This window comes from Schistocerca nitens, chromosome 7 (genome assembly GCF_023898315.1).
Source record: "Schistocerca nitens isolate TAMUIC-IGC-003100 chromosome 7, iqSchNite1.1, whole genome shotgun sequence".
Classification (NCBI taxonomy): Eukaryota; Metazoa; Arthropoda; class Insecta; order Orthoptera; family Acrididae; genus Schistocerca; species Schistocerca nitens.
Window position 1 is genome coordinate 406,019,283 of NC_064620.1, and position 23,746 is coordinate 406,043,028.

At 44.8% G+C, this 23,746-nt stretch overlaps 1 protein-coding gene across 1 annotated transcript in view; it reads right to left on the reverse strand.

Annotated features, from left to right (window-relative positions):
* The window catches only part of LOC126195069 (ATP-binding cassette subfamily G member 4), a 219,579-nt gene that overhangs the window by 31,057 nt on the left and 164,776 nt on the right, over window positions 1-23,746 (reverse strand). The window contains exons 5-6 of the mRNA XM_049933519.1: window positions 16,667-16,877; window positions 154-285 (exon numbers count right to left, since the gene is read on the reverse strand). Of these exons, the coding sequence (XP_049789476.1) occupies window positions 154-285; window positions 16,667-16,877 (343 nt within the window). The remainder of the gene's footprint in view (window positions 1-153; window positions 286-16,666; window positions 16,878-23,746) is intronic.

The following is a 23,746-nucleotide window of genomic DNA, read 5'->3' on the forward strand; positions in this document are numbered from 1 at the left end:
AGTAAGAGACATTCTGGCTTTTTACTGAAGTTCTTCAGAAAAGTGTTGTCATCATTAAAGAATAGGTAAAGTTATTAAGATTTCAGTAATTTAGTCGGTGAAGCGTAACAGAGCCATGGACGAACGAGGCTGTACCTCAGTCCGCATACTTACACCTGCGCGGTGGTTTCTGGTAGGCCAAGGCCTCAGGTTCCGCAAACCACTGCAAAGTGCGACCGTTCTCGGTGCCTTCCACCAGCCTGTCGATCTTGTCCTCGCCGTAGTCACCGCACGCCAGTTCGATCACTGCAACACACACAACAGCAACCCTACAGTCACACCTGCACGGGTGATTCAGCCATTCACGTTACTATAAGACTAATTATGAGTCATCGTTTAGCTAATGTATTGATCGTTCTTGGTTTTACTTGCGAAAATTAAGAAAAACTATGTAAAGGTGTGCAACAGAATAAACTGAATGCAATGTAAATGCGTCATAGGACTCATGTGACATTTAATTTTCCTCAGGGTCAACTACGAAGAGCACATTTATTTTTTCTGTATATAAGAAAAATATTGTCATCACGTTCTCACTATAATTACTATATTTTTGTACACGGTCTTTAGTTGTATCCGGTGAGACCAGCATTTCTGAATGTATTTAATAACAGTCTGTTTACAGCAGATCAAACAAATTAAGTCTTAAGCCAAACCTACCCAAACTGCACTAAAGCATAGATACTCAAACATTTCTATCATGTTTTTTGCTCCGTCCTTCCACACATATTTTTATATCAGGGATACTTAAAAATTTTTTACCTAAGAGTGCATTCTACAATATCATAGAGCCAGCGAGCACCATTTGTTTTTTGAACCTAAATTTGTAGTTGGACACAAGCAATAATATACATTATATGTACAATGTTTAATACTTAACCATAATTTTAGTATCAAAACATTCTTATGTAGAGTAAGTAATTGTTTCATACTACATACTGTAGCTAAGATGGTACAAAAATCCATTATAAGAAACTCAAATCTCAAAAGTCAGTGAGACTTTTGGCACTGCATTTCACTGGTCATTGCTTCGTAATTAGGGGATTGTGAAGTCTCGCCGCCCGTAAGCCAGCATCAATACGTTCAGCAGTATGTTTGACACGTCTGACACGTGAATCAGAAAAAGACGTTATGTTACACGCTGCTCTTTTCAAGAATGAAAATTTGTTTCTGTTTACTATATTCCAGAAGCGTTTCTTCTTCACTCTAAGTACGGCTGACTGCAACAGAAAAGTCTTGTTTCTATACCTCAGTATTGACGCTTCTCAAGAAATCCTCCCTTGAGTATGGGAACGCAACCTTTATAATAGGTTGTGAGTTAGATATTGGCATATTCCATACCATCACTTTTTTACGTTACCAAATTTAAGATTAAAAATTTTATGGTGGCACGTTGTTGATGTTATTCTTGTAGTCTTCAGTCCGAAGACTGGTTTGACGCAGCTCTCCATGTTAGTCTATCCTGACGGAAGCGTCTTCATCTCTCCATAACTACACTACCTACATCTATTTGAACATGCTCTCTGTATTCAAGCCCTGGTCCCTCTCTATAATTTTTATCTCCAAACTTTCTTCCATTTCCAAACTGGCGATTCCTTTATGATTCACAATGACCCCATCAACCGATCTCTTCTTTTAATTAAGTTAATCCGCAAATATCTTTTTTCCTCGGGTCGATTCAGTATCTCTTCGTTAGTTATCTGATCTACCCATAAAATTTTCAACATTCTTCTGTAAAACCACATTTCGAAAGATTCTCTCTTAACTACTTATCGTCCACGTTTAACTTTCGTACATGCCTACAGTATACACCAATACCGTCAGATAGGACTACCTAGCACTTATATTTATAGTTCATGTTAACGAATACCTCTTTTTACGGAAACGCTTACCTTGCTATTCCCAGGCTCCATTTTACAATGAAGTGACGAAAGTCATGGGATACCTTCTAATATGCTGTAGGGCCTCAAATGGTTCAAATGGCTCTAAGCAGTATGGGACTTAACATCTGAGGTCATCAGTCCCCTAGACTTAGAACTACTTAAACCTAACTGACCTAAGGACATCACACACATCCATGCCCGAGGCAGGATTCGAACCTGCGACCGTAGTAGCATCGCGGTTCCGGACTGAAGCGCCCAGAACCGCTCGGCCACAGCGGCTGCCGCTGTCGGACCACCTTTTGTTCGGGGTTGTACAGCAACATGGACTCTCCAAGTTGCTGAATGTCTCTTGCAGAAATATAGAGAAATGCTGACTTTATAGCGGTCCACAATTTCGAAAGTGTAGCCGGTGCAGGATCTTGTGCACGAAACGACTTTTCGATTACATACCATAAAAGTTCGTTGGGATTGATGTCCGGCGACCTGGGTAGCCAAATCATTTGCTGATTCGTTCAGAATATTCTTCAATTCAGTCGCGAACAACTGTGGTCCTGTGACCTGGCACGTTGTCACCCATAAAAATTCCAACCTTGTTTGGGACATGAAGTCCATAAATGGTGTTAAAGTAGCCGAAGATGACAATTTCCAGTCAATGACAGGTACAGTTTGACCAGAGGACCCAGTCCATTCCATGTAAACACAGCCCACATCTTTATGGAGCAACTACTAGCTCGCACGTTGCCTTGACGACAGCTTGGAGCCATGGTTTCTTGGGATCTGCGCCACACTCGTATCCTACCGTCAGCTCTTACCAACTGAAATCGGAATTAGTCTGACCAGGCCACGGTTTCCCAGCCATCTAGGGTCCAACCGATACGGTCACGAGCCCAGCAGAGCCACTACAGGCGATGTCGTGCTGTTAGCAAAGGAACGCGCGTCGGTCGTCTGCTGCCGTAGCCGATTAACGCAAAATTTCCCCGCACTGTCCTAATGAATACGTTCGTCGTACGTCCCACACTGATTTCTGCGGTTATTTCGCACACTGCTGTTTGACTAGTGGCACTCACAGCTCTACCAAAACGCCACTGCTCTCTGTCACTGGATTGTCCGTGGCGAGAGATAATGCCTGAAATCCGGTACTCTCGACACACTCTTGACACTGTGGGTCTCCTAGTATTGAATTCTGTAATGAGTTCCTAAATCGAATGTCCTTTGCGTCTAGCTCCAACTACCATTCCGCTTTCAGAATCTAATTCCCGTCGTGCAGCCATAAAACCATCGGAAACATTTCCACATGACTCACCTGAGCCCAAATGATAGGTCCGCCAATCCCATGAGTTTTGCCACTCACTGTCTGCTTCGGCCATCATCAATTACTTTCCTGCCTAAACAGCAATACTCATATACTACTTTTATTTTTTCATTTCCTAATCAAATCCTCTCAGCATCGCCTGATTTAATTCAACTGAATTCTATTCCCCTCGTTTTAGTTTCGTTGATATTCATCTTATAACCTCTTTCCAAGACACTATCCATTCCGTTCGCCTGCTCTTGCAGATCCTTCGCTGTCACTGACAGATGAAAATGTCATCGACAAACAATAAAGTTTTTATTACTTATTCCTGGACTTTAATTCCGTTTCTAGCTTTGTCCTTTGTTTCCTTCACATCTTGCTCTACAGAATTACGTCAGGGATAGACTACAACCCTTTTGCAAAGGCCTGCACTACCATTAATTAATTCTAAAAAAGGAAAATAGTTGTTATAAATTTAAGAAGCTTTCACGCCACATACGTAATAAATCTGATTTCTGAAATACTATTTTTCAAAATAAACTGTACACCACGTGCTGTCGAAGTATTTTCAACATATCTAATTAAAATATCTAAAGGTTAATTGTTATTCTGATTATTTGTTCCCCGATTTTTTTGTTTTATGTTTTACATTCTTATTTTACGTTTTACATTCGGGTTTCGTTTTTGGTTTTTAGGTTACGTTTTCAAATATATGTATTTTGTTGTATGTTATATTGTTTAACTAAATCATTGTTATCACACAAAATCATTACAATAATGATAATCTATAAAGAAATGCTTAACACATAACTTTTCTACACTGTGCACTCAAAATGAACGAAATTTCATCATATAATACGCACAACGGACAACACAATATAAAACAAAATTCAGCAGGATTTGAAATTATGGCGGGTGACCGTCTGAATATCCCGAACACTATCCGGCATATGTCAGTACGATGGGAAACCTTGGTGAAGAGAATTACGTACTGGTGTTTGCTGTTTGATTATGTTGCTTCACATGTGGAGATCAACATCATAATCATTCAGTAGAGCTAGATCTGAAAATCTTCTCACAGAGTTCTTCCAAACTGAAAAACATATACGTCCAACGACTGTACCCATCCTGTCGAGCGTTTTGGGATCAACAGGTGAACAAGTTCCATGTCCTCAGGTATAATGCTCGAAACGGTTGTTTAACATTTACCACACCAAGAATCTAAAAATGATGCAGATTTTTCTACCGCACTGGGCAAAGAAATCTTCTGTTAACTATCTTTTGACGTTGTCAGACGTTACTGTACCAGATTCTGCGGCCGTCTCAAGAACAGATGGGGATTCAAAAAGAAATTCTCAAATTCTCGTTCCAAACTCTCCATTAGTTTCTTTTAAAACTGCGAAAACGTGGGTGGTCAATGCGAGAAAACCATTTTGAGCGTCGTACCTGAGGTCAAGTGACTTTCTCAACTCATGAAATCACAAAGCTCAACGACACAGGCTCAGCAATTGGACGTATACGATTTTCGATGTGGGAAGAACTTCGTCAGAAGATTTTCAGATCTAGTTCTGAATCATTATAATATAGATCTGCACTTGAGAAATAATATAACCAAGCTGCAGTCACTAGTACATAATAAATTATCTTCACCAAGGTTTACAGTGTACTGAAATATGCATGGTAAAAATCAGTATATTTAGAGGATCACCCACCATTTGTAAAATACTGCTGAATTTTGTTTTATGGTCTGTTGTCCCTCGTGTGTAGTACGTGAAGTAATTTCCTTCACATTGTGTGCCTGGTGTAATAAACGTTATGTATAAGCATATCTTTATACAGATCATAATTTCTGTAATGATTTTATATCGTAATAATGGGTTACTTATTATTATCAACTAATAAAATACACGTATGTGAATCTGTGAACAAAAAATCCAGAAACGAAACAATGTAAAACGTAAAATAACAATTTAAAACATGAAACAACAAAAAGTAAAATAAATACATATTGTAATAATGAGCGTTTAGATATTTTAGTTTGGTATGTTGAAAATACTCCGACAGCACGTTGTGTACTGCTTATTTTCCAACAATGGTACACTCCTGGAAATGGAAAAAAGAACACATTGACACCGGTGTGTCAGACCCACCATACTTGCTCCGGACACTGCGAGAGGGCTGTACAAGCAATGATCACACGCACGGCACAGCGGACACACCAGGAACCGCGGTGTTGGCCGTCGAATGGCGCTAGCTGCGCAGCATTTGTGCACCGCCGCCGTCAGTGTCACCCAGTTTGCCGTGGCATACGGAGCTCCATCGCAGTCTTTAACACTGGTAGCATGCCGCGACAGCGTGGACGTGAACCGTATGTGCAGTTGACGGACTTTGAGCGAGGGCGTATAGTGGGCATGCGGGAGGCCGGGTGGACGTACCGCCGAATTGCTCAACACGTGGGGCGTGAGGTCTCCACAGTACATCGACGTTGTCGCCAGTGGTCGGCGGAAGGTGCACGTGCCCGTCGACCTGGGACCGGACCGCAGCGACGCACGGATGCACGCCAAGACCGTAGGATCCTACGCAGTGCCGTAGGGGACCGCACCGCCACTTCCCAGCAAATTAGGGACACTGTTGCTCCTGGGGTATCGGCGAGGACCATTCGCAACCGTCTCCATGAAGCTGGGCTACGGTCCCGCACACCGTTAGGCCGTCTTCCGCTCACGCCCCAACATCGTGCAGCCCGCCTCCAGTGGTGTTGCGACAGGCGTGAATGGAGGGACGAATGGAGACGTGTCGTCTTCAGCGATGAGAGTCGCTTCTGCCTTGGTGCCAATGATGGTCGTATGCGTGTTTGGCGCCGTGCAGGTGAGCGCCACAATCAGGACTGCATACGACCGAGGCACACAGGGCCAACACCCGGCATCATGGTGTGGGGAGCGATCTCCTACACTGGCCGTACACCACTGGTGATCGTCGAGGGGACACTGAATAGTGCACGGTACATCCAAACCGTCATCGAACCCATCGTTCTACCATTCCTAGACCGGCAAGGGAACTTGCTGTTCCAACAGGACAATGCACGTCCGCATGTATCCCGTGCCACCCAACGTGCTCTAGAAGGTGTAAGTCAACTACCCTGGCCAGCAAGATCTCCGGATCTGTCCTCCATTGAGCATGTTTGGGACTGGATGAAGCGTCGTCTCACGCGGTCTGCACGTCCAGCACGAACGCTGGTCCAACAGAGGCGCCAGGTGGAAATGGCATGGCAAGCCGTTCCACAGGACTACATCCAGCATCTCTACGATCGTCTCCATGGGAGAATAGCAGCCTGCATTGCTGCGAAAGGTGGATATACACTGTACTAGTGCCGACATTGTGCATGCTCTGTTGCCTGTGTCTATGTGCCTGTGGTTCTGTCAGTGTGATCATGTGATGTATCTGACCCCAGGAATGTGTCAATAAAGTTTCCCCTTCCTGGGACAATGAATTCACGGTGTTCTTATTTCAATTTCCAGGAGTGTATTTCACAAAGCAACGTTATTACATACTGATGGATGTGGCGTGAAAGCTTCAAAAAATGTTTCAAATGGCCTATGCACTATGAGACTTAAAATCTGAGGTCATCGGCCCCCTAGAACTTAGGACTACTTACAACTAACTAGCCTAAGGACATCACACATATCCATGCCCGAGGGAGGATTCGAATCTGCTACCGTAGCAGCTGCAGGGTTCCGGAATGAAGCGCCTAGAGCCACTCGGCCACAGAGGCCGGCTTGAAAGCTTCTTTTATTTGTGTTGTAACAAATGCTTTTATTTTTCCAGCTTAATTAAAAGTGGGGCTATTTTGTAAAATTTCAGATTATTGCAAAAGTTAGTTTTACAGTTTTCAAGAACGTTATTTATGTTTTTTTCAGTTTCTGTGTGAAACACATTTTTTATGTATGATGGTTTCGAAGATATTCCTTCTAAACCTAATATTCCAATTTATCTTTTGGGTTGTGTTTTACTCCTGAAACGTGAAATTGGCCAAAAACGAAAAAAATGCGTATTGCATTGTTTTGACCCCTCTACCCGAGGGCCAAATTCTGTCACGATCGTTTACCTACACCTGGGACCTTTCTCTTTTCACTAGGACCCGTCGGCCTGCGTTTCGCTCGTCGTTGCCAGATCCTGAGGTCAGTCCAGCAGAACTGCCACCAGGTCGAGGAGACAGCCGGTCGCCTTATCACTGACGTCACGAGACGCCGGAAAAATAGCACGCGTTACGAAAGTTCGGACACGGACGTGCGTCACACCAAGCAAATAGCGACCTCGAATATTCTCCCAGATTCCTAATTAATCTGTTTGTCTCGCTATTAATATGCGTTTCATCCGCATAGGTTATCTCAACGGCCAACCGTATACGGAAGTTTTGGGTCATTCGCAGCACATACGTACACGTGGTCGCAGCGTCACTCTTTCGGAACAGAGATTCATTTTCACGGTACGGTGCATCAGGTGCTCGTTTCCGCTCGATGACTCAGCCTTCCACCACCTCCTTAGGCGAGGGGACTCCAGGAAGTAAGTTATACATTACTACGGCAGGCCAAGTAACTTCTATTGAATACTGCATCACGCTTCAAAGCTAAACAGATAAATTTCTATATACATTTTTTTAATTATATTTTTTTGAGTATTCAATCTTTTGATTGGTTTGATGTGGACTGCCGCGGATGTCTTCCCCGCCCTAACCTCAGAGTAGCGACTTCCACCCTGCGTCCTCAATTATTGTTGGGTATTTTCAAATCTCTTCCTTCCACTATAGTTTTTATACTTTACAGTTCCATCGTGTAACATGGAGTTTATTCTCTGACGTCTTACTTAACACATGTCCTATCATCCTGCCTCTTCTTCTTGTCAGTGTTTTTTTTTTTCTGCAGAGAACCTTCACATTCCTTACCCTATCACTCCACATAATTTTCAACGTTCTTCTGTAGCAACCCATCTCAAATGTTTGCATTCTCCTCTGTTCCGGGTTTCCCACAATCCATGTTTCACTACCATACAATGCTGTGCTCCACAGGTACGTTCTCAGAAACTTTTCCGTAAAATTAAGGCCTATGTTTGATACTAATGAGGAGGTACTGCATAGATTTGGGGAGAAGAGAAATTTGTGGCACAACTTGACAAGAAGAAGGGATCGATTGGTAGGACATATTCTGGGGCATCAAGGGATCACCAATTTAGTATTGGAGGGCAGCGCGGAGGGTAAAAATCATAGAGGGACACCAAGAGATGAATACACTAAACAGATTCAGAAGGATGAAGGTTGCAGTAGGCACTGGGAGGTGAAGAAGCTTGCACAGGATAGAGTAGCATGGCGAGCTGCATCAAACCAGTCTCTGGACTGAAGACCACAACGAACGAATGTCTGGTACAAGTAGACTTATTTTGACCAGGAATATCCTGATCGCATATGCTAGTCTACTTTTATGCTCTCTTTGCCTCGACTGTCGTGTGTTTCTTTCCTTTCAAGTTAGTGGAATTCTATGACTTAACTACATCGTGGTCAGCAATTTTTATGTTAATATTACTCTTAATTTCATTTCTGCCACTTTTCATTACTTTCGTCTTTTTTAGATTTACCCTCAGTCCATATTCTGGACTCATTAGACTGTTCATTTCATTCAGGAGATCCTGCAATTCTTCTTCACTTTCATTGGGAATAGCAGTGTCATCATCGACTCTGATACTTCACATCCTCACCTTGAATTTTGATCGCACTCTTGAATCGTTTTGTTATTTCTGTCATTACTTATTCGGTGTATTGGTTGAGCAGTAGGGGCGGAACACTGCATTCCTGTCTTACATTCTTTTTAATCCGAGTTCTTCGTTCTTGGTCTCCCACTCTTATTGTTCCCTCTCGGTTCTTGCACATATTATATATTATCCGTGTTTCGCTATAGCTTACCCTTAATTGTCTCACCATTTCAAATTGTCGAACGCTTTTTCCAAGTTGACAGATTTATTTTTCTTCAGTCTTGCTTCCATTATCAATCGCGTCTGACCTGCCTCTGGTTTTTTACCTTTTGTGAAGCACAAACCAATCGTCTCCTAAGAGAGCTTCAATTTTCTTTTCCATTCCTCTGTAGATTTATTCTTGCCAGCATGACATGTTTAGGCGACTGTGTGATAATTCTAGCGCTTACCTACCATTACCATCTGCAGGATAATGTGGAGGATATTTTTCCGAAAGTCTGATGCTATGTCTCCAGTCTTACAGATTCTACACACCATCTTAAACAGTCGTTTCGTTGTCATTTACCCCATCAAATTTCGAAATTCCGAAGGAATATATGTTCCTTCTGCCTTATTTGGTCGTAAGTCTTCCAAAGTTTTATTAAACTCTGACCTATAATATTGCATCCTCTATATTATCCATCCCGAATTCCATTTATTCTTCTCATCAGGAAATTTCTACCCGTAGTAGACGACTTCAGTGTACTCTTCCCACTTCCCCACTCTCTACTATGCGTTTAATAGTGGAATCACGGTTGCGGCTTAGTGTTTACATCCTTGATTTTAATTTCATCGAAAGTTGTTTTAATTCTTCTACACGCTGAATCAGCTGCTTCGACGAACATTTCTTTCTCGATGTCTTCACACTTTCCGGTAGCTACAGTATTTTTTCTCCATGGCTTCCTTGGACTTCCTATTTATTTCACATTTAGTGACTGTTTTTCTGTATTCCAGTCTTTCTCTTAATATTTTTGTACCTCTTTCTTTCATTGATAGAGTAATTTACTGTCGCCCAAGGTTTCTTCGCAGTTGCTTTCTTTGAACCTATCTTTCTCTGTCAGACTTCTGTGACTGCCCTTTTCTGAGGTGTCCGTTGATCTTCAACTGAGCTGGCTATCGTGGTATTCTATATCGCAGTATGTACAGCCTCAGGTAACTTTATATGAATTTTATGATTCCTAATTACTTCTTTCTACAATGATTCTTCCGGACAGTTCTCTTGAAATTCAGTGTATTCTTGATCATTACTAAATCGTGGCTGCAGTTTCTATCTGCCCTGGTTACACTTTACAATCCAGTATCTGATGCACGGGGAACAAACTTATCGATGAGCCGAAAAGTAATGACCACTGCCAACCACGACGTAGAATCTCCCCTGGTGGCGTTGTGAACAATGATGTGGTATCGAAAATTCGCAAGCGGCTCAGAGACGACCGGTAAATCATTCCAGTGTCGATACGGGCTGCAAATAGGGAAATCCAATGACATGAGAGACTTTGATAGATTTTTGTGACTTGGCGCTTAGGAATGAGCATCTCGGAAAAGGCGAAGCTAATCGACTGTTATTCTGCTGCTTTCGTAAGTATATGTGGAAACTGGTTGAAAGACGGTGACACACGAAGGCGACAAAGTGTAGGACGTTCGCGCCTCATCACAGAACGTCGAGAACAGAGGCTTACCCACCCTGTAAAGCAGAACAGGCAGCTATTCGTAGCAGATCTGACGACAATGAACAATGGGCCTCCGCCTCAGACGGCGCTTGCGTGTTCCGATGTTGTCCGACCGACACCATCAGCTGCTATTGCAACAAGTTCAAGATAATCGAGATAGGACCTCGGATCGGTGGAAACGTGCTGTCTGGTCGAATGAATCATTGTTACAACAGGTCGATGGATTACTCGGATACGCTGTCATCCAGGCTAATGGCTGCTTGAAACATGCAACGCACCATGCCGATGGTAAACATTTGACAGACTGTACGGGCCTGAACATGTCTTGTATTCACTGGACCACATTAGGCATCCAGACAAGGTCATCGTATGTTATGCTTCTAATACGTGACGGAAGCATATATTTGCCCCAACTTTTTTTCCTTGCACATAACGAGGCCAATTTATTTTTGCCGATGTTTTATCATCCATATCTGTAACTCTCTTATCAACTTTTAACGGCCATCTGAAGAAGCCTTGAAGTAGACGAAATGCGCATCATTTATGAATAAAGAAGCACTCTATTTCCTTCTCAGTCCTCTCTCTCCTCTTCATCTCCTGTAAGACCATCACCTCTTCTCCCCTCTATCGCCTTCTGATACCTCTAAATCTTCTCTTCTGCCCTCACTTTGCCCATCTCATCCTCCTTCCTCTCTCTGTCCATCTTCTCCTCTTCCCTTTCTATGTCCTTCTCTCCTAACTCCTCCTCATCTCTTTCTCTGTCCATTTCCTCCTCCCCTCTTTCTGTCTGTCTCCTTCATCCCTGTCCATCTCGTCCTCCCGCTGTCTAATTCCTAATCTTTCCTTTTTCCGTCCATCTCCTCTCGCACGTCTGTCCGTCTGCTCGTTACCCCTCTGACGATCTCCCCTCTATCTCTTCCTCCCCGTCCACATCCACCTCTCTCCCTATAATCCATCTACTCCTCCCCCCTGTCTATCTGCTCCCTCCTCCTCTCTCTCTGTCCATTTTCTCCACCCCTCTCCACCTGTGCAGCTCCTCCCTTTCCTTTCTATGTCCATCTCCTCTTTCACCTTCACGTTACGACCCTCACTTCAATAGGAGTTTGCTGGTTCTTGCCACATATTCTTTCCAAGCACTATATAATATGTGTGCCAAGTCTGACTGATGCAGTAGAGACATGAGGAGCATGCACTGATAAGCCAGAACATTATGACCGCCTACGTAATAACCGGTACGGCACGGATAACAGCCGTGACGGGTCGTGACTTGGAAGCCATAAGGCCTTGGTAGGTCGCTGGAGGGAGTTAGCACCATATCTGCACACACCGGTCACCTAATTCCCATAACTACAAGGGAGGTGGACGATGAGCTCTGATGCCACAATCACATTCCAGATGTGTTCGATCGGGCTCAGATATGGTGAGTTAGGGGGACCAGCGCATGAAATGGAACTTGCCACTGTGTTTCTCGAACTACTTCAAAACACTCCTGTCCTCGTGACACGGCGCATTATCTTGTTGGAAAAACGCCATTGCCGTCGGGCAACATGACCATCATGAAGGGGTGTACATCAACTGCAACCGGTGTACGACACTTCTTCGCCATCATCGTGCCTTGTACGAGCTCCAATGGACACATGTATGTCCACATGAATATTCCCCAGAGCGTAATGGAGTCGCCGCCAGCTTGCCTTTCTCCCACAGTACAGGTGTCAACTAGACGTTCCCCTGGAAGACGACGGGTTCGTTCCTCCCATTGGCATGATGAAGAAGATATTCGGATTCATCAGACCATGCAACGTTCTGCCACTGCATCAACGTTCAGAGCCGAGGGGCACGTGCTCGTTTCAGGCTTAGTTTCCGATGTCGTCTTGTTAACAATGCAACATGCATGGGTCATCGGCTGCGGAGGCCTATCGTTGTACTCTTCAAATGCTTCAAATGGCTCTGAGCACTATAGGACTTAACATCTGAGGCGGCCGGCAAGAGTGGCCGAGCGGTTCTAGGCGCTACAGTCTGGAACCGCGAGACCGCTACGGTCGCAGGTTCGAATCCTGCCTCGGGCATGGATGTATCTGATGCCCTTAGGTTAGTTAGGTTTAAGTAGTTCTAAGTTCTAGGGGACTGATGTCTTCAGAAGTTAAGTCCCATAGTGCTCAGAGCCATTTGAACCATTTGATCATCTGAGGTCATCAGTCCCCTAGAATTTAGAACTACTTAAACCTAACTAACCTAAGGACATCACACACGTCCATGCCCGAGGCAGGATTCGAACCTGCGACAGGAGCGGTCGCGCGGTTCCAGACTGAAGCGCCTAGAACCGCTCGGCCACACCGGCCGGCCGTTGTACTTTGCCCAACATTGAAGTGTGATGTTACTTCCGCCACAGTTCGTCGCCTGTCCTGTTTTGCCAGTCTGATCAGCCTACGACATCCGAAATCTGTAATGAGGGGTGGCCACCCAACCCTACGACGTCTGGACATGGTTTCTCCTAGGTTTCACCACGTGTTGATGACATTCGCCAGAGCACTACTCGAACAACCGACAAGTCCTGCAGTTTCCGTAATACTTGCACCGAACCTCCGGGCCATAACAGTCTACCCTCGGTCAGATAGATCGCGCGCCTTCCCCATTCTACACACGGTCAGCACGCTCACTGATACAAAGTGCACCGTGCGCATTCCTCGCCAGGTGTCGCTACTATCGCTTGGACGACTTTATATCGATAGTAGGTCGGTGGTCACATTTTTCTGGCTGGTTAGTGTAGATACATGGATATATCCACTTTTATGATATGTATACCTTATGGAACTGAGATATGATGACAAATGTGTTTCTAAATGTTTTGAGTGCCAAGTTTCTTTTACCCATTGCGTTGTATTATAACAGCGTTAATTTACGTTCATATTGTGACTTTTCATGCTGACAGCCTACCTGGTGAGCTACAACACCTGAGAACGGTATTCCAACAGAATGGCTATTCAGAAAGGCAGATATGCCATGCATTCCGTTCTCAGCAAACTCTACGCAGGGATGTATATGAAGATGCGGAGGCACCCACTCCAACAGCGTTCTTGCCCTATTTTGGCGGCATGTCTTCGAGAATAGAAAGAATCCTCAAAAAGCACGACGTCAAGTGTGTTTTTCGGCCACCAGCAAAATTGAGGAATTTATTGTGCTCTGTCAAAGACGACCTTGGCCTCAGAAAACGTGGCATGTACAAAATCCCATGCCAATGTGGAAAATCTTATATCGGACAGACATGCCGAACCGTGCAAGAACGTTGCGTCGAACATCATCGTCATACACGCCTGGGGCAACCTGATAAATCAGCGGTAGCGGAACATTGCCTGGACACGGGACATCGTATGCTTTACGAACAGACGGAAATTTTATCCCCAGCGTCATCTTTCTGGGACTGTGTTATTAAGGAGGCCATACATATTCGCACGGCGGACAATCTAATCAACAGGGATTCAGGTTTTCAACTGAGCGCCGCCTGGAATCCAGCACTGGCTGCCATTAAATCAAAAACAGGGAAAACAAGAACTTCCGTTTCCTCAAGTGACTCAACGCGTAGCTGAGATTTAGTTCAAACTTTATCCGCAGGAGCGTCAGGCAGCACAGTTATTGCCCAAAGCGCACGCGTGGATGGCCTTTCTGCAGCTCCCAGTAGGGGGCACCAGGAGCGCCGCTTTCTCCAACTATGAGCGTCTTCTCGCGCACGCGTATTGCCTGCTCCCGTCGTGATAAATTCCGACGCCGCCGCGCGATTGTCATCAGTCGCGCCTTGCAGCAGTGACAGCAGCAGCTACCACCACCTGATGATGTCGAGCAGTTGCATCGAGGAAATATTGTACGATTTACACAATACGATCCGGCGGCAAACCCGAGAAGCGTATTTGCTACGTTCATATTCCTTGCTAGAGTAAGTAATGTATTTGAAGATGACCGTCTCCGTAATGCGCATTCCTTGTCAGAAATTATACCGTAGCAGCTGATCATTATGAGTAGCGCACACCTTTAAGTTGTCAGTACTGGAACGTGAACAATAAAACATTCCCTCCTCTCATATCTTCTAACCACGCAGTGGCCATACTATTTACTTCTCTTCCCCTGAGGTAAGCGGTCAATCTTAAGTAAATCTTGAAATATTACTTCCTCTACAACTATTTTTGTTTGTTACTGAGCAGGAAAACTGCACTCTTAAGAAACTCTTTACGTTAGCTGGTGGATACAGCGGTATTATAAAATAAGGCTAAGAACAGCGGGTCGGATGAATAGTTGACTAGGGCCGCAGTTTGACAGCCATTGGCTCTAGGTAATTCTCAGTCTCTCTCCACGTCTTTGCCAGTATCAGTTCCGTCACCGTCACTGACACAGCAGCATCTTATGGTGGTGTGTTAAGACTTCTTACACTTGGAGCTGGTAAAGTGAACGCTTTTTCCTTAACGTAACCCCGCAAAAAGGTCGAGAGGACTTATGTACAGTGAACGTGGTAGCCTTGATACTGGACAGTCTCTACCGATCCATCTGTCCAGAAAGGATCCACCCAAGAACTGGCTAACAAATAACCCTGTGACAGTCGACCATTTTGTTGAAACAACAGAGGGAAGAAATCAAATGTCAGACCACATGTAAAAGCGTATCCACAAAAACTTATCCATAAAAACTTAACAATTTGGAAAATACGCATAGACATGTGGAAGTGACTAACCACAAAACAATTGGGGTTGGGTTGTTTGGGGGAGGAGACCAAACAGCGAGGTCATCGGTCTGATCGAATTAGGGAAGGATGGGGAAGGAAGTCGGCCATGCCCTTTCAAAGGAACCATCCTGGCATTTTCCTGGTGCGATGTAGGGAAATCACGGAAAACCTAAATTAGGATGGCCGGACGCGGGATTGAACCGTCGTCCTCCCAAATGCGAGTCCAGTGCCACAAAACAATTATCATGAATTAAAGTACCATTTACAGCAAATCACATAGCTGTAGCCGGCAAATTTCTTTACAAATACATTTTGGAATTAGAGAAACACTTTATGCTCACCCGGTATTTTTTGCTATAGCGTCTCGTATGCGATCTTCTTTACAGATATTTTTCGATGAAACCGTCCGTCAGATCTAAGTCTTCCTTTCGCGTTTCGTAATACTCACTTCAAGCGGACGTCTCAAACACTTATACGATGTGGTGCGCTCAAGCTGATCGTCAGTAATCTTGTAATCGCCCGTCCAGTTGGCCGTGCGGTCTAATGCACGGCTTTCCGTGCGGGAAGGAGCGCCTGGTCCCCGGCACGAATCCTCCCGGCGAATTTGTGTCGAGGTCCGGTGAACCGACCAGTCTGTGGATGGTTTTTAGGCGGTTTTCCATCTGCCTCGGCGAATGCGGGCTGGTTCCCCTTATTCCGCCTCAGTTACACTATGTCGGTGATTGCTGCGCAAACAAGTTCTCCATGTACGCGTACACCACGCAAACATAGGGGATACACTCGTCTGGTGTGAGACGTTCCCTGGGGGGTCCACCGGGGACCGAAACGCGCAGGTTTTTTTTTTTTTTTTCACTATGGGACTTAACTTCTGAGGTCATCAGTCCCCTAGAACTTAGAACTACTTAAACCTAACTAACCTAAGGAATCACACACATCCATGCCCGAGGCAGGATTCGAACCTGCGACCGTAGCGGTCGTGCGGTTCCAGACTGTAGCGCCTAGAACCGCTCGGCCACTCCGGCCGGCGAACCGCGCAGTAACCCTGAGTTCGGTGTGGGGCGGCGGAGGGATGAAGTGGACCGCGGTAGTCGTCGTGGGGTTGTGGACCACTGCGGCTGTGGCGGGGACGGAGCCTCTCCGTCGTTTCTAGGTCCCCGGATAACATACAATACAATGCAATACAATCTTGTAATCAGATACAACTGGTTCTCCAAGAAGATGTAGGGTATGTCTTGATTTGACAGTCGGAAATGAAAGTGCAGAGCAATGTTACTTTAGGAATGCAGGAGAGACTCACCGTAGTCGGCGGGGTTGTGGTACATGGGGCAGGGTAGCTGCACGGCCGAGAGGTATGGTACCAGGTTGTCTGCGGAACCCTGGTAGAGGCACTCGCCGCGCGCCAGCACGTACACGTGGTCGAACAGCTGGAAGAGCGATGCGCTCGGCTGGTGGATCGTGCACACGATCGTCCGACCCTGCCGCGCCAGCAGCTTCAGGAGGTACACCACCTGCCAACATGCGCGTACCTCTCTAGATATAGCTGACATGCGATAACTACAGGCGGTGGATAAAAATATGGACACAACAAAAACACATGACCATGCCTTACACGGTTCAGGGAACCCGTTGGCAATCAAAACAGCTGCGAGTCATCTCTGTACAGTTTTCAGGGGAGTCTTTCATGATATTTTCTGCTAAATAGAGGTGTGTGCAAGTAACGTTGATGGAGTTGGATAGCGATCGCACGCCCTTTTCTGCAAAGTGGACCACAAAGGCTCAATAATAGGAATACCTTTATTTCGCTTTGCTTTTGCTGTTATGGTTTTGAGGTGGGTGTATTGTCGGAAAGATTTAGGTTACTTCAGGTCAATGTATATTGCATACTGTTGTTCAAAAGAAGTTATTAAAAATGTAGAAACTCACCGAAAAGTGACTTGCAACGATTGTTTTGTAATATTAAGAAATACCTACAAACTCAAACATGGATTTTTAGTCTTAAAACAGGAAATATACCTCGAGGCGTACTTTGACAAGGAGAATTATCGAGTAAACGATGAAGAAGAGAATAAGTAAGAAAAACTGTTACATATTTTGAGATTCTTTTTATCAAGAAACTAGCTAGGTACCAGGCGTTGCCAGGGTATGTATTTATTCCAATCTTCTGTAAGTCCATCTCCTCCTTTGCTCTTTCTCCATCCATCTCCTCCTCCATCCCCTCTCTGTCCACCTCCAACAGCTCGTCTCTCTATTCCCCTTCTAGATCCTGCACTCCCATCTCTTTCTCGCCCTCTCTCTATCCACCTTCTTCTCCCCCACAGTCCGTCTGCTCCTTCCCACTCTGTCATTCTCCTTTTCTCCCTGTCTAATTTCCTCTCCGTTTGTCCCCTCTGTTTGACCACCTCCTCCAACACCCTCTCTTCATCTATCTCCTCATCCCCCTCTCTCTGTCCATCACCTATCTTTCCGTTCATTCCACCTCTTCCCTCTCTCTGTCCATTTCCTCTTCTCTCCTCTCTCTCTTCATCTCCTCCTCTTTCCTTTCTCTGTCCATTTCCTCTTACCCCGCCCTCTGTCTATCTCTTCCTTCCCCTGTATCTGTTCAACTCCTTCTCTTTCCTTTCTTGTCCATCTCCCTTTTCTCCTCTCTGTCTCCATTCCGTCCCCTATCTGTCCATCTCCTCTGTGTCCATCTCCCGCTTCCCTTGCCTGTCTGTCCATCTCCTGTTCCCCCCTTTTCTTATGTTATCACGCTCAAAATAATAGGAGGCTGATGGCTTTTACCCCCACAGTATATCTGTACAGAGCGTAACTGTGTACCAAATAATTATCTTGTGGTGTTGCAGTTCTTCTTGTTACGTCCGTGCTTGCTACGAAATAGGAAGAGGAATTCCGCCTTATGCAAGACACCTTTCTTCTGTTTTGTTTCACCCAGATATGTTTCACAAAATTTTGTGCTATCTTCAGTGGGTTCTTTTTTATTTTTTAACTGTAAAATTGTTGTTACAAATTAACATTTAGATAAACTTTTGGTACATAATATTTACAATTGTGAATGAATAATTCTTGTAAAATATTATACATCATTTGTTCATAGTTCACGAGGTATTTGCAGACCACCTGATAGCATACAATCACCACCTAACAAACACTGAAACAACTACACTCCTGGAAATGGAAAAAAGAACACATTGACACCGGTGTGTCAGACCCACCATACTTGCTCCGGACACTGCGAGAGGGCTGTACAAGCAATGATCACACGCACGGCACAGCGGACACACCAGGAACCGCGGTGTTGGCCGTCGAATGGCGCTAGCTGCGCAGCATTTGTGCACCGCCGCCGTCAGTGTCAGCCAGTTTGCCGTGGCATACGGAGCTCCATCGCAGGCTTTAACACTGGTAGCATGCCGCGACAGCGTGGACGTGAACCGTATGTGCAGTTGACGGACTTTGAGCGAGGGCGTATAGTGGGCATGCGGGAGGCCGGGTGGACGTACCGCCGAATTGCTCAACACGTGAGGCATGAGGTCTCCACAGTACATCGATGTTGTCGCCAGTGGTCGGCGGAAGGTGCACGTGCCCGTCGACCTGGGACCGGACCGCAGCGACGCACGGATGCACGCCAAGACCGTAGGATCCTACGCAGTGCCATAGGGGACCGCACCGCCACTTCCCAGCAAATTAGGGACACTGTTGCTCCTGGGGTATCGGCGAGGACCATTCGCAACCGTCTCCATGAAGCTGGGCTACGGTCCCGCACACCGTTAGGCCGTCTTCCGCTCACGCCCCAACATCGTGCAGCCCGCCTCCAGTGGTGTCGCGACAGGCGTGAATGGAGGGACGAATGGAGACGTGTCGTCTTCAGCGATGAGAGTCGCTTCTGCCTTGGTGCCAATGATGGTCGTATGCGTGTTTGGCGCCGTGCAGGTGAGCGCCACAATCAGGACTGCATACGACCGAGGCACACAGGGCCAACACCCGGCATCATGGTGTGGGGAGCGATCTCCTACACTGGCCGCACACCACTGGTGATCGTCGAGGGGACACTGAATAGTGCACGGTACATCCAAACCGTCATCGAACCCATCGTTCTACCATTCCTAGACCGGCAAGGGAACTTGCTGTTCCAACAGGACAATGCACGTCCGCATGTATCCCGTGCCACCCAACGTGCTCTAGAAGGTGTAAGTCAACTACCCTGGCCAGCAAGATCTCCGGATCTGTCCCCCATTGAGCATGTTTGGGACTGGATGAAGCGTCGTCTCACGCGGTCTGCACGTCCAGCACGAACGCTGGTCCAACTGAGGCGCCAGGTGGAAATGGCATGGCAAGCCGTTCCACAGGACTACATCCAGCATCTCTACGATCGTCTCCATGGGAGAATAGCAGCCTGCATTGCTGCGAAAGGTGGATATACACTGTACTAGTGCCGACATTGTGCATGTTCTGTTGCCTGTGTCTATGTGCCTGTGGTTCTGTCAGTGTGATAATGTGATGTATCTGACCCCAGGAATGTGTCAATAAAGTTTCCCCTTCCTGGGACAATGAATTCATGGTGTTCTCATTTCAATTTCCAGGAGTGTAGTAACAGCTTATACCAAAAATTAACTGTATAAGAAAACTATCACATACAAAAATCAATAGCCCAAGGAAAGAAAGTACTCAATTAATACATATCACTGTGCGATAAAACCCTCTTCGCCACAATAGAAGAACTATACAAATAACACCCACACTAAAATCACCCAGGAAAAAGAAATTTCTTTCTCCCTCCTTCCCTCCCTCCCTCCCTCCCTCTCTCTCTCTCTCTCTCTCTCTCTCTCTCTCTCTCTCTCTCTCTCTCTCTCTCTCTGCCCCAGTCCTGAACACACACACACAAACACACACACACACACACACACACACACAAACCAAACACCACTGGTGCCAAATACACTTCAAATTCGCGCGCCTCACCCAGCCAAACGTGCTACGAAACAAATAAACACGACACAGCTACAATAACACGGAATGGTGGCGAAAACTCGGCCTATGTTTTGAAAAATCGGAGAAAGTGCAGTTTCAAGGGACCATAGGCCACGAAATCTGCCTATTCACTTCGCCAACAACATATGAACGAGCACCACAATAACAAAACCGTAACTTAGACATAATGTTATAAACAACACGTAGTGCATCAGGTCGTTAATAAATATCTCAACTGTGAACTATGAACAAATGTCGTATAATATTTTACAACAATTATTCATTCACAATTGTAAATATTATGTACCAAAAGTTTCGCTAAATGCTAATTTGTGACAACAATTTTACAGTAAAAAAATAAAACAAGAACCCACTGAAGATAGCACAAAATGTGCTGAAACATGTCTGGGTGAAACAAAACAGAAATAAGGTGTCTTGCATAAGGCGGAATTCCTCTTCCCATGTGTACCAAATTTGTTTGAAATCATTTCAGGTGTTAAGAATGAATTTTTACCCATATGCACATGTCACATATATATCGCATGTATCTTACATATTTCACATATATTTCTACATATTTTGTGCCAAGGTTGGCACTACGCACAGAGGCTGACAGTACTTCCGCCTCATGGACTCGTGATATCGCTGGTGAGGTAGGATGTTGTATGAGAGAGTGGCAAGGGGAAGGCGGGGTCAGTTACGGAGCGGTGACCGGGAAGTGCTGGCTGTTGATGCCCTGGCGTTGGAACTGGTCGGATGGGTCACTGGTCCAGCGGGTCGTAAGAAGGACGAGTGTAATGTAGACGATGTGGAACTAGCTCTTCCTACGTTCGGTGTTGAAGGTACTGATATTTGTGACATTCTGCGAGGAACGGTAATGAGCTATAGCGAGTTCACTGGTGAGCGTTTCGGCCGTGTGAAGATTTGTTATCGTTGCTTGTTGGAGGCATTACTTGCTAAATGGTTTTGGAAGTCAAGTAATCCTCTGTAATGCATATGAAGCTGTACGCTGTTATTATCATAATTAGAAGAAAACTGAACTCTTTTGATAATAACAGTTGTCATTTCTGCTTATTAGTAACAGTGGTGGTTAATTCCTATGGGACCAATATTAATAAGAGTCTGTTCCAGTTTACTGGCAGTTAAGCAGTTCAATTTCAAGTTGCCATGTACTAAAAATCTAGACCATGTGGGAAGCAACTAGCGCGACGCAGCTCGCAGTTAGCCAGGGAAGCAATACCTGGGATATGTATCACTATTTGATAGTTTGGTATAGAACTGTGTGTTACAGAAGTTACTATGCATCTAAAAGCTCATATGATCATGTTACCTTCCGAAGTTGGAACATCGTCTGTTGATCAGAAAAGGTCCTAAACTTTGATTAATCTGATTTTTAACCTCTGTATTTTAACTAATGAAGTAAAGATGTATAATTACAAGTTCCTTAGTAAGATGCCATTGCAGATTACTGGGCAGTTTTCTGTTTGGAATAGAAGGGTAAATGTGTTCTCTGTTGGTACCAATTCCATTGGTGTAAGTGAATGAACGTTTTGGAGAAGCCGCTTTAAGGAAAGTCATTTCCATCAAAATCGGTGTCATTGTAGTTAGTGATTACAATCTTGAGCTCACACAACCTTACCTGTTTCAGAAGATTAATTACACATGTGTGGTGCCATATTACGTACGGAATCGTGGAGAAATATAATTCTCACTGGTGACTGTAATCTGCCATCAAATCTATAAAATTAATTGTCTCACTAAGGTATTCCTGGTTAAGACATGTGCTTGGGATATCGTATTTAAGAACATTTATTTATTTCTGGTTTAGCCAGACACTGTTGAGTAGTAATGATTTATTGTGCATCTTTTTAATAATGTTAAATTTATTGTCTCTCAATACAGTTCAAAGCTTTTAAGTTGGAAGCCACGTTTTCCCTTAGCTGGACTGATACAATGACACCGATTGTGGTACAGAAATTTACGTCAATGTTAAATTTGGGAATTATTGTTATAAATGCTTTGTTTAAGGTGTAGCCTAGAGATCACTATCCTAACGGTCCAGTTATATTGCTATAGTATTTCATCTGTATCTCTAGCGAATTTCGCTCAGTAGTTTCATTTTGACGCAGCTGAATATCTAAGACGTAGTGTCTTCTGAACTATGAGCTGTACAATGATAGAATTCTCCAGGTACAGCCAGTGGTATACGTGGATACTATCTGCGAAATGCGTTGTGAATGGAGTCGGTGGTAAAGCAGTAATAAATTGAAGTGTCACCCATGATCAAGCATTTTTCACGCATCTCTATGTTTATGACATGTCTCCTGAAATATGTCTCTTACAACGACATATTTTTAGAGGTACATTCAGCCGTATATGTGAATACTGTCTGAAAAAGTGTCACAAATAGAAATATTACTGAAGAAGCCATAAATTAAAAGATAATGCAATTTTACTGAATGAACAATGAAACTGTAGTAAGAGATAAACATTTTTCTTTTCATTATTTTGTGGAGGTCGTCTTCGACAAAGGGTTTGAAGTGATGTGTACAGTTTGTTGTTAGTCTCTAAATCCTCTTATTCTCATGTACTGGATGATTAAGGTACACGATCGTGCGTGGTGGGCTACGCTGCTTTCTCACCCCTATCCCAACCGCTTTGATAGGTAGGTGGTTCTTAGCCCACAGCGATACTTTGCTGACGTAAGTGATATGTGTACCAAGTATGGTTTAAATTTGTCCCGTGATTTATTAGTACATACATAAATACACTAAAGAATCAAAGAAACTGGTACACATGCCTAATATGTGTAGGGCCCCCACGTGTACCGCAACGCGATATGGCATGGAATCGACAAGTCTCTGGAGGGAACTGACATCATGAATCCTGCAGGGCTGTCCATAAATCCGTAAGAGTACGAGGGGGTGGGGATATCTTATGAACGGCACGTTGCAAGGCATCCCAGATATGCTCAATAATGTTCATGCCTTGGGAGTTTGGTGGCCAGCGGAAGTGTTTAAACTCGGAAGAGTATTCCTCGAGCCACTCTGTAGCAATTATGGACGTCTGGGAAGTCGCATTGTGCTGCTGGAACTGCCCAACTCCATCGGAATGCACAATAGTCATGAATGGATGCAGGTTATCAGGCAGAATGCTTACGTGCGTGTCACCTGACGGAGTCGTATTTAGACGTATCGTGGGTCCCATATCACTCCAACTGCCCCACCCCCACCCGCCCCACTCCTCTCACTATTACGGAGCCTCCACCAGCTGCAGGGTCCATGGATTCATGAGGTTGTCTCCATACCCGTGCACGTCCATCCGCTCGATACAATTTGAAACGAGACTCGTCCGACCAGGTAACATGTTTCCAGTCTTTTTTTTTTTTTTGGTCATCAGTCTACTGACTGGT